Source organism: Octopus sinensis, linkage group LG13 (assembly GCF_006345805.1).
Source record: "Octopus sinensis linkage group LG13, ASM634580v1, whole genome shotgun sequence".
Taxonomy (NCBI): Eukaryota; Metazoa; Mollusca; class Cephalopoda; order Octopoda; family Octopodidae; genus Octopus; species Octopus sinensis.
Genome location: NC_043009.1, coordinates 21343157 through 21360641, shown reverse-complemented (window position 1 = coordinate 21360641; position 17485 = coordinate 21343157). Strand labels below are relative to the sequence as shown.

General features: G+C 40.0%; 1 protein-coding gene across 6 annotated transcripts in view; it reads right to left on the bottom strand.

The window, feature by feature from the left end:
* Nucleotides 1–13790, bottom strand: part of LOC115218414 (DDB1- and CUL4-associated factor 17) — a 107688-nt gene extending 93898 nt beyond the window's left edge. For 4 of the 6 annotated variants that reach the window (XM_029788210.2, XM_036508207.1, XM_029788213.2 and 1 more), the window contains exons 1-3: nt 13376–13790; nt 8478–8539; nt 5830–5871 (exon numbers count right to left, since the gene is read on the bottom strand). In XM_029788210.2, the coding sequence (XP_029644070.1) occupies nt 5830–5871; nt 8478–8539; nt 13376–13486 (215 nt within the window). In that variant the 5' untranslated portion in view covers nt 13487–13790. Of the gene's footprint in view, nt 1–5829; nt 5872–7546; nt 7886–8477; nt 8540–13375 lie in introns of all 6 variants that reach the window. The other 2 variants (XM_036508205.1, XM_029788211.2) reach the window with 2 other exon arrangements.
* Nucleotides 13791–17485: the final 3695 nt, after the last annotated feature.

The following is a 17485-nucleotide window of genomic DNA, read 5'->3' as shown; positions in this document are numbered from 1 at the left end:
CACTGATGCTATATTTCTGGTAAGGCAACTGCAAAAGAAATACCTAGCCAAAGATAAACCTCTGTACTTAGCTTTTGTTGACTTGGAGAAAGCCTTTGACAGGGTCCGTCGATCCTTTATCTGGTAGGGAATACAGAAACCAGGGATACACAAGTAGTTAGTAAGAGCTGTACAGGGATGCTGTCAGTAAGGAGAGGGTCGGCAATGAGTACAGTGAAGAATTCTGGGTAGAAGTAGTGGTTCACCAAGGATCAGTCCTTAGACCCCTCTTATTCATCATAGTCCTCCAGGCAATAATAGAGGAATTTAAGACAGGCTGCCACTGGGAGCTCCTCTATACTGATGACCTTGCTCTCATAGTTGAAATATTACCAGAACTAGAGAAGAAATTTCAGGTGTGGAAGCAATGTCTAGAATTGAAGGGCCTTAGAGTCAATCTAGCAAAAACCAAAGTAGTAAGTAGGAAGACAGACAAATCACAAAGCCCTTCATGTAGATGGCCCTGCTCTATCTATAGAAAATATATAGGCAGAAACTCCATAAGATGTACCAAGTGTAAGCTATGGATGCATAAGAGGTGCAACAATATCAAAGGAAGGTTAACCGGGATGATAGTTTTTGTGTGCGGCAGATGCACAGGAGCAATAAACACAAAGATGTTCAGAAAACAGATTCCATGACATGTCAGGGGGAGAAAGTATAAGTAGTTGATAGCTCCTGCTACCTAGGTGACCAAGTCTGTAGTGGGGGTGGATGCTCTGAGAGTGTTGCCACTAGAATAAGAATAGCTAGGGCAAAGTTCAGAAAGCTCCTACCTCAGCTGGTAACAAAGGGCCTCTCTCTCAAAGTGAAAGGTAGACTGTATGATGCATGTGTGTGAACAGCCAAGCTGCACGGCAGTGAAACATGGGCCATGACTGTTGAGGACATGCATAGGCTTGAAAGAAATGAAGCTAGTATGATCCACTGGATGTATAATGTCAATGTGCACACACAACAGAGTGTAAGCACCCTAAGAAAAATGTTGAAGCATCAGATGTGGTGTGCAAGAGAGATGACTGCACTGGTATGATCATGTGCTGCATATGGATGAGGAAAGCTGTGTGAAGAAGTGTCACACCCTAACAGTGGAAGAGGGATATCCAGGAAAACATGGGATGCGGTGGTGAAGCACGACCTTCAAACATTGGGCTTCACAGAGGCAATGACAAGAGAGCAAGACCTTTGGAGATATGCTGTGATTGAGAAGACCTGGCAAATAAAGTGAGATCACAGCCATAGCCTATATCAGTGTCGCATAAACAGCCCATTTAAAAGTACCCTTGAATCATTGGATAGCATGCTGCACTTGAGAAGACCTATTGAGTCAAGTAAAATCAAAATCAAAATCAAATCAAGATCAAAATGGAAATTTTAGTTGTGGCTGTTGCTAGTGTCACCTGACTGGCACTCATGCTGCTGGCATGTAATAAGCACCATTCAAGCATGGGCCAATGCCAGTGCTGCCTAACTGGCTCCCCATGCTGGTAGCACATAAAAAGCACCATCCAAACATGGTCAATGCCAGTCTCCCCTCACTCTTGGAATGGCTGGCATTAGGAAGGGCATCCAGCTGTAGAAACCTTGCCAGATCAGATTGGAGCCTAGTGCAGCCTACTGGCTAGCCAGTTCCCAGTCAAACCATCCAACTCATGTCAGCATGGAAAACGGATGTTAAACAATGATGATGATAATGATGAAATGAATGTGTTCAATATGAACAGCAGACATGTACCATATGAAAAGCATTCAGATCCATGTAAAGTTCTATTATAAATAGTTTATATAAACTTTTCTATGCAAAATATGAGATGCCACTTATACCTTAGTAAATTCAGTATGTATTTATATGCATCCCTGGAAAAGTTTGTAGAAAATGTTGTGGTTATCTCAACTGCTACACTCACTTGTTTTATACATTCTTACATACACCTTATCACCAATTCTAAAGAATTTTGGCATGTCTTTACTAGCATGTATTTTTTTCTTCACTGGTAACATTTTATCGAATACTGACTTCACCTTTCTGGCAAACACTAATTGTGCTGGTGAACTTCCTTCTGGTGCATTTGGGTCTAGAGTTACCTTGTATACCTATAAGAATTGTTGGATCATGACCTCATCTGTGGCTTCTTTATTAGCTTTCATTAAAGCTCTCTTAAAAGTGTCCATGAACTGTTCAACCCTTCCATTCGATCTACTGTGATACGAAGCTATAGTTTTATGTTCTAACAAGAACATCTCACAGAATCTTTTAAATTCACACAAAACAAATTGAAAAAATTATATTCGGTTCACCAAATCTTGTGAACAGTTCATGTAAGAAGTTTATTAGTGTATATGAGGTTGTTTGTTTACCCCTCGTGACCTTAGACCATTTTGCATAGCTGCCCACTACTATTAAGTAATAATACTCATTTACCTGGCCTGCAAAATCAATATGGAATCGGGACTGTGGTATTTTCACTTCTGGCCAAGGTTCACATCTTGCAGTAGGTAGTTTTGTTGCCAGCGCATATCCTCTGCAGCCTTTTACCAGGTTCTCAACTTCCTTGCCCATGCTTGGCCAGTATATGAAACTTCGCATCAGCGCTTTCATTCTAGAGATGCCTGAGTGTCTCACACAGAACTCTTTTAGCATTCTCTTCTGTAATGTCTGTGGTATGACCACCTTCTGAGCATACATTAGTACCCCATCACATTGTTGCAGTTCTTTGCATCAGACCTTTCTTTACTTCCTTTTCTTGAACAATTTTCTTTTTGTCTCATTAATAAATTTGTCATTTCTTGCATTTCTTTTTATTTCTTCCAAAGTTACTAGTAGTTCACAGACAATGTTCCACACCACTTTTTTTTTTTGTTTCCGCTTCTGCTCTTAGCACTGCTATTATGGTGTCTTCCAGTGGTTCATTATTTCTTGGAATTAACCTAGACCATCAGCATGCTCCAACTTTTTTGAAGGCAGATATTCCATTTTATAATCATACTTTAATAGAATGGTACCCCACTCGTGATGAGCTAGCAGAAACATTAGCATGCCTGGTGAAATGCTTAGCGGTATTTCGTCTGCCGTTATGTTCTGAGTTCAAATTCCGCTGAGGTCGACTTTGCCTTTCATCCTTTCGGGGTCGATAAATTAAGTACCAGTTACGCACTGGGATTGATATAATCGACTTAATCCATTTCATCTTTTCAGGGTCAATAAATTAAATACCAGTTACGCACTGGTGTCAATGTAATTGACTTAATCCCTTTGTCTGTCCTTGTTTGTCCTCTCTATGTTTAACCCCTTGTGGGCAGTAAATAAATAAGAATGGTACCCCACTGCTACAGTCTGTTTGTTCTATGTGTCAGGATTCCTTTTTTGGATCTGTATATCATTATTAGAAGTCTAGTCCATTTGCAACCAAAAATGTCTGTCATGAATGAATCTGTGGAAATTTTGTCATGCCAAATAAATTCATAGATTATTTTCAACACATAAACATTTACTTTTTTGGTTCAACCTTTGAAATTATATTACAAATGTGTTTGCCCATTAAATATAATTTTCCTCCCATAACACCATATGCTATTTTGCTTGAGCTACATAATTTTGGTTTACCCATTTGTTCCCATGTCTTTTCATTTATGATTGTGATGTCACTTCCTGTATCTAATTGCATTCTGACACTAGTGGTTTCAATTTCCACATTCCCAAATTTTCTGTTTGTTGTAGTCACAACTTTTCTAGCTGACAAACTATTTATTTTTTCTTGTTTGTTCCATTTTCCAATCATTCTAGTTTTGCAGCACGATTTTATATGTCCTGTAAACCCACAGCAAAAACATTTTGCTTTTTTAAGCAGACAATCTTTTTCCAGGTGCATCCCACACACACCATACGTGGGTCTAGATCCCAATATTTTTTTCTGTTTTTCCTGCAACACTTTATTTGTCTTTTGGCTTTTTTTGCACAGGTCTTATGTGAAAACACTCTTTCCACTGAATTTTTTCCATATCATGCCTTCATTCTAATATCATGTCACACTCTTCCAACAGTTTCTGCAATGTCAAATACTGGTTCATTCTGGTTCAGATTTCTGCATCCCTTTTATTTGTCAATCCTTGTGCAAAAATCAAACACTTGAAAGAACCTGGAGCAAGCCTAAATCCCTCTTGTTCTTTGTTCACTTTGCTTGTGTAAGTAGTGAAGTCTTCATCTTCATTCTTTTCTATGTTTAAACATTTCCATCTAGTATTAAACAGTGAGCTCTTTTCACTAAACATTTTGCACAAAATGTCAACTGTATCAGTGAAATTATATGTTGGATGATTCTTTTGGCAATATGAAGTTACTATACTTCTCATGCCCTGCTGTCACTTGTTTTCTCAACACTAAACATGTTTTCATTTTGTCCATCCCATCCTGACATTCTTTTTCAAAAATTTGTTCAAATCTTCAAATGTAAGCCTCAAAGTTTACTCTTTCTTCAGGGTCATATCTGAACTCGCTTATGGAATTTGCTAAATGGTCAGGTGAAAATGTATTCTCTGGTTTCGTTATCAACTTCATTAGTTGTAACATTTGCTGCTGCAATCCTCCTCCTCCTCCTCCTCCTCTTCTTCTTCTTCTTCTTCTCCTCCTCCTCCTTGTTGTTCCTTGGGTTGTTGTTGTTGCAACTCAACTACTCCAGCTAACAAATTTTATGATTTTCATAAGTTTGCACAGCAGGATTTTTGTCGAATTATTTAATTTTCCACGTGAATTAGTTTAAACTCTCTGTGTGAATGTTTTTTTTCACTCTGCATAAATTTGTTTTATCTCATTGCCACTGTTGTAAAGTGGGTTCCTTCCACTGGTGTGATGTGTGGCTGCTGTTGTACTTGCAGTTGCTGTTTAACGCTAGTAGCATGTCCTAGTAACACCTACGCATGTCCTTGACAATCACAGCCCATGTTTCACTGCCATGTAGCATGGCTGTTCGTACACAACCATCATACAATCTGCCTTTCACTCAGAGAGAGGCCTTTTGTTACCAACAGAGGTAGGAACCCTCTGAACTTTGTCCAACCTATTCTTATTTTAGCAGCGATGCTCTTGGAGCATCCACCCTTGGTCACTTAGATAATGGAAGCTATCAACTATTTCTAGTTTTCCCCACTGGCATTTGATGGAATTTATTTTCTGTACATTTTTAGTGTTTATTGTACCTGTGCAACGTTCACACAAAGACTATTTTCCTCTAATATTGCTGCACCACTTATGTGTCCATAGCTTACACAAGGTACATCTTAAGGAGTTTCTACCTATGCCTTTACTACAGATTGAATAGGGCCATCTACCTGAAAGGATTTGTGATTTGTCTGCTTTTCTACTTACTAAGAATTCAGTTTTTACTAGATTAACTCTAAGGCCCTTTGATTCTAGACTTTGCTTCCATGTTTGAAATTTCTTCTCTAGTTCTGGTAGTAATTCAGCTATAAGAACAAGGTCATCAGCATAGAGGTGCTCCCAGGGGCAGCCTGTCTTAAATTCCTCTGTTATTGCCTTAACAATGAGTATAGCAATGAATTTAGAGTACAAGTAGGGGTTCACCGAGGATCAGTCCTCTTGTTTAAATGATAATGATGATCATGAGAATTTTGTCAAGATTTGCTTATTTTTAAATAGTGTGGATATATATTGGATACATTCATATGTGTTTGTATGTGTATGTATATGCACACATACAAGTTTGTGTATGTGTATGGAAATGTATGTATTAAACAGTATGAAAACAATTTTTTGTTTTGTGAACAGAAACTTACCAATCATAACATGTTAAACAGTTCTTCAAGAATATGTAATCTCTGCAATATATTGAAAATAGAGCCAGAAATAAATAAAAACAAAAAAGCCAACACATAAAATAAGATTAGTCATAAAAATACTATCTTTTTTCTACGATAGAATCAATATTTACTCAAGACTTGCTGTTTCCTATCAAGAAACTCATTGTAAACAATGAGTCGAATTTAGGTAGATGTCAGCAAATCTAGCAATAAAGTTTTATATAAAACGATTGCTGGATTTTTGAGGGATGACATCAGCACAAAGCTGTCCAATTAAATTTGATCTTGATTTATAAAAAAAAAAGAAGAGAGACAATTCAAAGAATGACAGTAAGACAGAAGGAACAATGAGAGGGAGCTGCAGAGAGAGAGAGACAGACAGACCAGATCTAAGTGGAGTGGCAGACAGGAGAAAAGAGGATGATAATTTAAATTATTCCTTGGCAACTTGTCAACTCAAAGAGTCTGCAATACAAATGACTAAAACTGCTACTAACATAAGAATTACACTTGGCAGGACGGCCTTTGGCAGTAATTACAGCTTGAATTCTATGAGATATGCACTTGTACAAAGTTTGAATTGTTTCCAAAGGAATTTTTGTCCATTCTTCAGCTAAAACAGTCCCCAGTTCTTGTAGTGATGATGATGGAGGATATCGACTCCTTACTTGTTTTTCTAAAATGCACCATAAATGTTTAATAATATTGAGATCTGGGGACTGGGTAGCCAGATAAAATGTTCAACTTCACTAGAATGTTCTTCGTACCATACAGTAACAACTTTAGCTGTGTGAATTGGTGCATTATCATCCTGAAAGATTGTGTTTTCCTCAGGAAACAGTTCCACAACCATAAGATGAATTTGATCAGATAATTGCTTAAATAGTTTTAACTATTAATTCTATCATGAAGGGAAACCATTGGGCTGGTGGATTTTCAAGATATAGCCCCCACCCCCAATCATCACAGACTCTCCATCTTTAACAGTTGGAAGAAGGCGATCTGGATCAAATGCTTCTTTTGGCTGTCTCCACATGTACACTCGGCTAGTTGTCGGGAATAAGGTAAAGGATAACATGTCCAAGAAAATAACATACTTCCACTTCTCTAGGGACCAATTCTGTAGGTTTTTCTCCACTCTAAATGCTTTGCAACGTTTGTTTTTGAAAGTAGTGGTTTTCTGATTGCAGCTCTCCCATGAAATCCAGCTTTGTGCAGCTCCTGGCAAATAGCTTTTGCTGAAACTAGGTTCTCGAGGTGGTCATTAAGCTCTGCAGCAATTTTGGGAACTGTACTTTTGTGATCCTTTCTAACAATTCGCATAAGTGTCAGACGGTCCCTATCTGAAAGTTTTGGTTTTCTTCCGGAGTTTTGTTTCGACAAGGAGGTTTTTCCCTGTTTCGCAAAGGCTGTCATTGCTTTTGAGACAGTACTTCTTGATACACCAAACATTTCGGCTGTTTTCGTTATGCTAGCGCCTGCCATATGAGCACTAACAAATTAACCTCTGTCATTTTAATGAATTTTAACTACCTTTTTCTGATGATATCTGAAATGAAACAGCAATTTTAGCAAAACATATTAAGCAACACTAAACAAATGGCCTATGCCAAGCCAATTTATGTGCTTTCCCATTTGGCCCCTAACCTCTTCTATACCACCAAAAGTCAAAATGAGATAAAGAGCTACCTACATCAGTTTTCCCATTGTTCTCGGCGATATGTTGAAAGATGTCTTATGGGTGACCATCAAAGCTACAGCAGAAACAGTCCAACCTGCTACTATTAAGGAATTGACTGATTTCATGATTATTAGGGCTTTTGAAGTTATCCATCAAAATGGCGCTCATGTGGCTAAATAATTCGTTATGTCAATAAATGCTATAATATTATTATGGTTTTCTGTTAAATTTATACTCAATGTATGCTTAATATGTATCATTACCCTTCATTTTCTGAAAAAAAAAAAAATGTCTGGATGGGCTACTTTCATTCAAATGCTATTAGTGTGGTTCACCCAAAAACTGAAGAATCTGAAATATATAAGAAAGGATGTTGCACAGAATAATGAAAACATAACAATGGTGTTGCCATAGTGTGCAAACCAGGTGGGAAAAGTTTATCAAAATTGATTTACTGAAAACTGAGAAATCCTAAATTTCACTCCTAAGCTATTAGCGCAGTTCTGGCTGTATACACATGAGCATGCACACACATACACACACAGTGCTTCCAGAAATCAGTTTCCTCAATGAGGGCAGATCTTCTCAAGAACCACATTGAGCATCCAGTCATACATACAATACCAAGAATATCATAAAACAAATTTCAATGTTACAAAAGCAAAACAATACACATAAGCAATTATAGCAAATAATCTTGTTCATTTGAAGTAACTGAGCTACATGAAATGCTTTTTTTTTTCTTTCCAGAGATTAATATCTCTGGAAATAAATAAAACCCATTTTCTCAATCAGTGTGACAAAATTAAATTTTCTTGCCCAAAATAGTGGTGTGTGTCTGGGATACAAAGCCACGATCCAAGAGCTACTGAGAGGCTAACTGATCTTATTAATAGGATACAGTGCAGCTACAAAATGAAGAGTTTAGAATGACATAACTCACCCTGTTGAGAATATTGGCTGCTTTGAGTGTACTTCAAAGGTGCATTTATACTTGTGACCACTCTGAATAAATTTAGGGAAGAAAAGCAATGAATGAGATTATTATAAACAATAAAGATGCCTAAAATTTGCATGGAACTTCAAATAGAGTTAAGTACTTGGCCCAAAACAATAAACTAGTATATCAAAGTTCATATTTCATAAACCATTTTTAAATTAAAGAAAACTTAAACACTGAAGATTTTGACATCAGAAAGGAAAGAACTAGAGCCAACATGGTAATAAATTTTAATTTAGTTCTCTATTTTATCTTCTCTTCACAAATACACACACATTTTTAAAGATATATTTCTTTTCTTAGTGAAAATAAGGAGGATATCTCTCTTTTCAGTGAAGTGAGGCTAATATGGTGAGTACAAAATACATTTACATTAATTTCAAATGAAAAAGTAAATCTGAATTGCTTAAAAATTTAATGGGAGGTATGCAATGAACAGTAAGTCTGATCTTTGGTAAGTACAGTGAAAACTCTCAACATGTTTGGTCGTATTACATTTCTTTTAATACATACCTACATACAGTTGTACAGTAAAGAAGTTCCCAACCACATACTTTGGGTCCAGTCCCACTATATGGCACTTTGGGTGTTGTCTTATAGTTAGCCTGGGATAACCAGACCTTTGTGAGTGAATTCAGTAGATGGAAACTGAAAGAAGCCCATTGTATGTATGTATGTATGTATATTATATATGTGTGTGTGTGTGAAGGCACGTAGGTTAGTGGTTAGGGCATTCGACTCATGATCGTAAGGTCATGAGTTCAATTCCCAGTGATGTGTTGAGTCCTTGAGCAAGACACTTTATTTCACGTTGCTCCTGTCCACTCAGCTGGCAAAAATGAGTAGTACCTGTATTTCAAAGGGGCCAGCCTTGTCACACTCTGTGTCACGCTGAATTTACCCCGAGAACTACGTTATGGGTACATGTGTCTGTGGAGTGCTCAGCTACTTGCACGTTAATTTCACGAGCAGGCTTTTCCGTTGATCGTATCAGCTGGGACCTTCGTCGTCCTAACCGACAGAGTGCTCCTATATATATGTATATATATATATATATATATATATATATATATATATACATATATATAAAGCAGCGATATTGTGGGGAGAAAGATTGGAGTAAAAACAGATAATATTGTGGGGTCCCTTACATTATTGACAGTAGTTTTAGTAAAACTAGATTACCGCCCCTTCATTTTGTTACATAGATGCATCAGGACCTCTGCATTTAAGTAGTGCCAAAAGATGAACCATATGACACATATACTGGGCTTATCTATTATTGAACTTAGCTGAAAATTCTCCCTTTCAATTGACAATCTAATAATTTATATATATTATAACATAATATACAGTGAATTGGATGTTTTACACACTCCTTTGAAGAAATTCCTTTCCTTAGTTTGTTACTTAATATAAATATAAATATTTTATACACACCTCTATACAATTTTAACTTTCAACTGCTTTTTTACTATTATTGAACTTAGCTTTCAATTAGATACCTATTTGAACAAAAATTCCTTCAAAGGAGTGTATAAAACATCCAATTCACTGTATATTATGTTATATTCATAGTATATTATGTTATAATATAAATATTTTATACACATCTCTATACAATTTTAACTTTCAACTATTTTTTTACTCAACTTAGCTAAATACTCTCCCTATATAGAACATAAATTTTTGTTCCCTTAAACCCTTTCAGATATCTTTTCCTTATTTTCCCTCCCTATAATCAACTAGATTATATTTCCTCCTTCTACCTTATAAAAAATATATATTCTTTTATTCTTTTCTTTTACTTGTTTTAGTCATTTGACTGCGGCCATGCTGGAGCACCTCCTTTAGTCGAGCAAATTGACCCCAGGACTTATTCTATCGGTCTCTTTTGCTGAACTGCTAACTTAAGGTACGTAAACACAGCAGCACCGGTTGTCAAGCGATGTTACGGGAAAAACACAGACACACAAACATATATACACACATACATATATATATATACAGCAGGCTTCTTTCGGTTTCCATCCACCAAATCAACTCACAAGGCTTTGGTCAGCCCAAAGCTATAGTAGAAGACACTTGCCCAAGGTACCACACAGTGGGACTGAACCTGGAACCATGTGGTTGGTAAGCAAGCTACTTACCACACAGCCACTCTTGCGCCTATGTATATATATCAAATACACACCTTAACACAGGGCATACCCATGTGTATATGTGTGTGTGTATATATGTATGTATAAGGAAAATAAGGTAGAAAATGCTAATATAATTTTATCATGAAGAATATTTTAGTACTGGTTTCAGTCTTTGTGACTTTTGCAACTTTTGCAAGTAAAGCATGAAAAACAATTTGCGGAAAAATTAAATGAAAGGATTTTTTAGAATATTTCTATAGTTCTCAAATACATGGGACTTTTTCCTTTTTTCTGTCTGTCTGTCTCTCTCTTTGACTGCAGTGAAGGCTCAGTCAGTGTGTGTGTGTATATATCTATGTATATATACTTATCCATGCCTGCTTACATGCCTCCATATCTATATGTGAAATTTGTGAATCCACATGGAAATACCCATATATATTCCATATATTTCTTTAATCTCACAGCTGCATTTTAAATATCTATGTACATACCCAAATTGATTAACGGTTGACAAATCGGCTACTTTTTTAAAATAACTTACATCCATCCTCCATCATATTTTGTTTCAATAGTCCAATACTTCATTCATCTTTTTTTATTTATTTTATCCTAAATTTATAGATAAAAACCTTATTTTCTTCACGAAGCCTGATGCATGTGTCATATGGTTCATCTTTTTTGACATCCTAAATAATTATATACATACCTTTAGAAATTTCGATCCAAACTTTTCTATACGGTGCACACATGAAGCAATCAATCCCTTTTTGTTCTTTAATGTACTCTAAGACATTATTTATATTCACTACATTAGCCATTCAAAGTTCACAACCTGTATCGGTTTTTTTATTTCTGGACCCAACACCTTTTGATAAAACAATTGCCTAATGAAAATATTAATTAGTTGCGTATGTAACACACCTTAACATCCGTATTTTTATATATCTAAAAACCAGTTCATACCGACATTCTTTCACAAAATATATAAACTTATCACCATATTCTTATTATTGTTTGTATTTTCCCTTCTCTAACTTTCTTATTGTAACTAATTTCTTAACAGGAACCTTGATATATTCTCATCCTAGTTTCTTATTATTTAGTGCTATTAACATAACATCTATCTCTATTTTTATTTATATCAAACCCATGTACAACAAACTTAAACATAAGTAATTTATAGACTATCAACAACCGTATTCTTATTTTTTTCTCCATTATCTTTGGTTAATCTGTCCACAGGTCTTCCTACCATCTAGTATTACTAATATCAAATCAAATTTCACTTAGCCTACAAATTCAATTGACAAATTAAATACCTATTAGACCCCCCCCCCTTGTTTTCCCTATAAACCCCTTTCTGCTATATTTTATTCATTTCCCTCCATATATAAGTGTGTTTTTCTGTATCCATATCCATACGCCTGCATATACTTGATAGAGATGGGCATCAAAACTATCCCTCATCCTCCCTACAATCCAGACCTTGCTGCCCATCACTTTTGGTTGTTCTCCAAGCTGAGGAAGAGGATGAAGACAAGGGTCCTGGACACCCTCCCTTGACTTGCAACCCAAGACAGGTTGCAAGTCAAGGGAGTCTCTAGTTAGTACCCAAATCTCTGAAATCAGACCAACCATTTTTATAAAAAGGTAGATGCATATTAAAATAATATAACTTTGGATACCCTTAAAAAAGAAAGGTTGGTCATAGTTGGAATGTCTTTCATCATAGGATCAGTTCAATCAGGGCTGACTTGGAGCTACACATCAGAACTCATCTCACAACACAAGTTTAATTTTGAGCTAGACATTCTTTTTTTTTTTATTTTGAACTGGGTTTTTTCCCTTCTAGTGAACATACATAAAAGCATAAATAATGAAACCAAGCCAGGTGGGTATGTGTAAAGCGGTGCTAATCCTTCATACTAGGGTGAATTAGCATATTTGTTAAACCATTGAATAGAATGGATTCCCTGCAGCTTTTCACCACATATGTGCATTCTAATATCCTATTGAGATCGATTTTATTTTTCATCTTTTTGTGGATTCTGGAGAACAATTCTTTAACTGATCTGTTTCATCGAATATACACGGTACTTCAGATGGTCTTCAGTTACATGTGTTGTTTTGTCGCCGATACGAGAACAACCAGGTAGAGTTACTACTATATTGCATCAAACAATACTTACTTAAATATAAATTTTATACGATTACATATTTTCCCTAAAACAAACAAAAAGACATCACATACATGTCATAGATCATACATATTTTCAAGGAAATGTGAAATGTATAAGATCAAGAGTTACGAGAAATAGCGAAACGACGGCTACAAAATTTTCTTTCATTTTAAGAAAAAAAAACACATTAATTATAAGACATAATGATGTATAAGAGCCATCAAAAATCTGGAAAAGATACGAATTCCTGGCAAATTCGCTTCAACTTGTCTCGCCAAAGAAATTCGAAATTGCGACTGAAACATAATCTCGAGTAACCAGATTCTTTTAATTCTCTATTTGTGTGATTCAATTGTTTGTATATCATCTGTATGTCGTGCAAATTTTAACCAAAGCAGAATGTTTCGAAAGTCCTGGTCCAACTCTGGACAAAGGAAAACACACATTGCATCTAACACACATTACGCTGAAAATTTTTTTCAGTAAATATGAAAAGGATTATCATTTCACTTACTTTGTAGCACAAACTTCGCATAGCTTTTCTAAGTGTTCCATTACTAATTTTATATTCTCTGTAACGTATTAAACAATAAATATTATCCACTTTAGTCTCCAGTGCTAACATAATCAGAAGGGGAAGAACCCTTCAGACACCGACAGAAACGGTGATTCAGATTTTATTTTCTTTTTACATTTATTTCCATTTTCTAATTTTGAATCTTTATTGTTAAAACATGGAATATAATGCACTGTGTCGTTTTCATACGTCTCTTAATGCTTTTTTGAGTTTAAATCCTACAAGGTTAACTTTTGTCATTCATCTTCTGAGTTGGAGAGAATAAAATACTTGTCATAAGTATTGTTGTGTTTGTTAAAAAATTCATAAACACTCTTGCGGCGCGGCACTTACGGAAAATGTTTTCTACTGCAAGATGATCGTCGTGTGTAAGCGTATATAGTGCTGAGATACAACTCGCAGATGCTAAAGAATGCATGGTCAGTATACAAGTGTAGCTAGGGCGGTAGGGGCGGCACTTTTGGGTCTGCTGTAGGCAATATGTGTTGGGGCCCGGAGGCGGCAAACGGATCGTCCGCCCCGGGCGAAACACACTCTAGCTACGCTAGTGGGTCAGTGATGTTTCTAGGGTCCCAGGAGGGATCGTTTCCTTTTGAACGGCACTTTGTAACATAATTTCTAGGTAACTAAAAAGTTTTAAACTTCGTATACTGGTAGAATGTGTTTATAAAACTGTTGTGTGTGCGCGATTTGAATATAGAGGCACCTACCTTCTCTTCCTAGTGACGGAGACCCTTCAGTGGTAACTAGTCCTTCGACACAGCCCCAACCCGAACACTAACAATAGCAGCTGCTAGCCTAAAACCTTAGCGACGTCCTCACACGTCTTGTCACCTGCACGACCCACGTTGGAAAAGCCCAATTGACCGCTCCCTGCGCACGCCTGACGGCTTCCCCCCTTCAGGTTGCCCCAGCTTCCGGTCAACGCACCCAGCTGCTGACGTCATCCCACACGCCACCCTGATCTCAAAGATCACAATCTCTCCGCTCCATGTCGTAGTCCACCATCCAACCGGGAGAGCGCCTCTCTCGTCGAGATCTTCTCAAGCTGGGCTCCTCGTTCTCCCCTCTCCAGAATCATCGTCCGTCGAAGCGACAATCCTGCGAAGGTCCAAGACGTGTCGTGGTGTTCCATCTACGGATACGTTGTTTCTGGAATTGACCGCCGTCACCGTTCCTTTGCTCCATTGAGATGTACAGCGCGCCTTTGTTGGCTTGACCCAGACTTCCTCCCCTATTTTCACGCGAACGGGTCCCTTCTCTTCCTCGTGACCCTCCGGCGCTTTGCTCGGGTGCCTCCATTCATATTTGAACACAGCTCTCTGCGGCACAGATTCCTCAGCTTGTCCGGATCGGGGAGACAAGTTGTACCAAAAAACTGCTTCAAGCGGCGAAATGTGCCCTCTTTCCGCTATGGCCTTGACTGTCCGATGGTGCCTCTCCACGATCCCGTTACCGCTCGGCCTATACGCTGCTCTGAACAAGCATCGCACATTCCACCGATCAAGCATAACCCTCAATGCTTCCGAACGAAACGCCGCCCCGTTGTCCATCAGTAGTTCTTCCACGGGACCTCTCTCTAAAAATATCCCGTTCAGGATCTGCGCGATCTCGTCAGCAATGCCCGATCTCAACTCCCTCCAAATGGCCAGCCGGCAGTCGACCATGGAGAGATACATTCGCTGACGGTAGTGTGTCACATCCACAGCTAGCCTTTTCCAGTTCTGCTCCACGGAAAGGCTTCCCTGTTCATGCCCACACGGAGCAGGGTCGATGGACTGACACCTGTCGCAGCTCCCGACCACCTTCCGGACGCTTCTCCTAGTGACGTCAGCATCAATTTTTTTCGCCAGATACAGGGTCCTGTCCACACCCAGGTGATGCATAGCATGCAGTTTCTTCAGTTCAGAGTCATCCAACCGACACGCCGCAGCTATCCCTTTCCGGGCCTCCTCCGGTTCTTCCAACCACGCTCTTTTCACCCTGGTCAGTACGTCCGCCCTGCTTTTCTCCGAAGGCACAAAAACCACGTTCAGCTTCAGTCCGAACTCGGCGATCAATTCACCTAGAACTCCTAGACGGCGCTTCACTAACATCTCCGCAGCACCTTTCGTCCGCACTCTCCTGTCACCGGTGATCACCGATCCTACCCAGCCAAGCACAGTGGCCGAATCCGTCCGCATTTCAATCGTGCACAGCCCCCATTTCAAGGCCAAGTTCACCCCTTTCAGCAGCGCGTCTAATTCGGCGACATTGATGTGGTTGAAATCATCTGCTTTCCGAAGCCAGGCCGCGTCCTCCACCGCAGCGCCTTCGATTGCCAACACCACCCCTATCGCTATACAGCTAGCATCACACCAGACAGTCCTGCATTTCGTCCTAAGCACTGCCGCCATGATCTTCGGAGCGGAATTCAGCCCGAAACCCAGCCTGGTTAGACAGTACGTCCGGCCCTTGTACCGCACCAGCTGATATCGCCACAGTTTGTCGCTCACATGGAGCTGCAAGTATGCCGATCTCAAGTCGACAATCGTCGCTGCCTCGGTCGACTGTCTCCACTTACGTAATGCCTCGCCACAAACGTCTGTCGCCTCACCTCCCGTGTGACACGATATATGCTGGTTTAGCTCCCTGAAGTCCAGCACCGGTCTGACTTTTCCCTTCGTAGGCTGCACCACCGCCATCAGGGTTAGCACTCCGCCCACTACCTCCTCCTTCCAAGGGACAAGGACCCCTTCCTCGATCCACCTCTCCACCTCGTCTTCAAACTCGACCCTGGCGTGGCCTTTCAGGGTATGCTGGTAACAGCTCACCCTGTTTTCCAGCGTCGGGGGCTCGTCCTTCCATCGCCACTCTGTCGTCCACCGCTGACCATCGAACGCCGCCTGAAAGTCTTTGTCCTCGATGGTGTAAGCGGCGCAGTCCCTCGCGGGGCTCTGCTCTCTCTGGCGATCCTGACTCGCAGTGCACGACGCCCCCACGCTTCCGAACGTGACCTCATTTCCCACAACACTGACGCCACCGAGGCAGTTGATGGCGTCCATCCCCATCACCACATCAACTCCATCTATCACGCGTTCGGCCACAATTGTCTGCAGCCTTAGCGTCGCGCCGCGCACCACTATCTCTACCTTGCTGCTGCCTCTGCAACGGATTTCGCTGCCGTCGACCGCCCGGACACTACACACCCCGTTCCATTTCTTCGTCACCCTCGAAGTCACCAGGGTGGTCGTACAGCCCGTATCCACAAGGGCCTTGAACGTCTCCCCCTCGGCCTCCACGTCAATCAATGGCAGCGTCTCCAATAGCGCCTCTACTCGTTTGCGGGGAAAGTTCGAGATGAAAGCAACTTCCACGCGGTCGTTTCCCTGGTCGCAATCACGGGCAATGTGCTCTGTCTGCTTGCATCGATAGCAAACGGGCCCCGGCTGCGTACAGTCCCGCGCCATGTGCGGTCCCTGGCATCTAAAACACCGTCCTGAGAACGGCCGCTCTCGTCGCATGGTAAGCTTCGTACCTCTTTCTCGGGACGTCGTCCGTCTTTACGCGCCTCCGTCACCGCCATCGCTATCGCCTTCCGCCCAGAGTGTCTCGTCAACACGCGAGCCTGACCCACAAGTTCGCTCAGCGGCATCTTTTTAATCCCGGGCAGTCGTTGTAGGTGAATCCCTACATTGTCGGGGAACCCATTCACAAACGCCAGCCGGGCTGCTCTCTCCAGCCCTTCTCCAGCAAACCCAGCCAGAGTCGCTAACCTTCTAACTTCTGATGCATAGTCATCCACTTGGCCTCCCGTCCACCTGATTGCACCTAGCTTAGCAAAAGCTGTGTACTCGCATTCCGTGTAGGCATCCCGCAAGCGTCGCTCTATGTTCTCCTCGCTGAGCCGTTCCTCTTCATCCATCTCTAGGTATAGCGTTAAGGCGCTCCCTTCTAAAAACAGCGCCATAAGACTCGCCAGTTTTTAACTTCGTATACTGGTAGAATGTGTTTATAAAACTGTTGTGTGTGCGCGATTTGAATATAGAGGCACCTACCTTCTCTTCC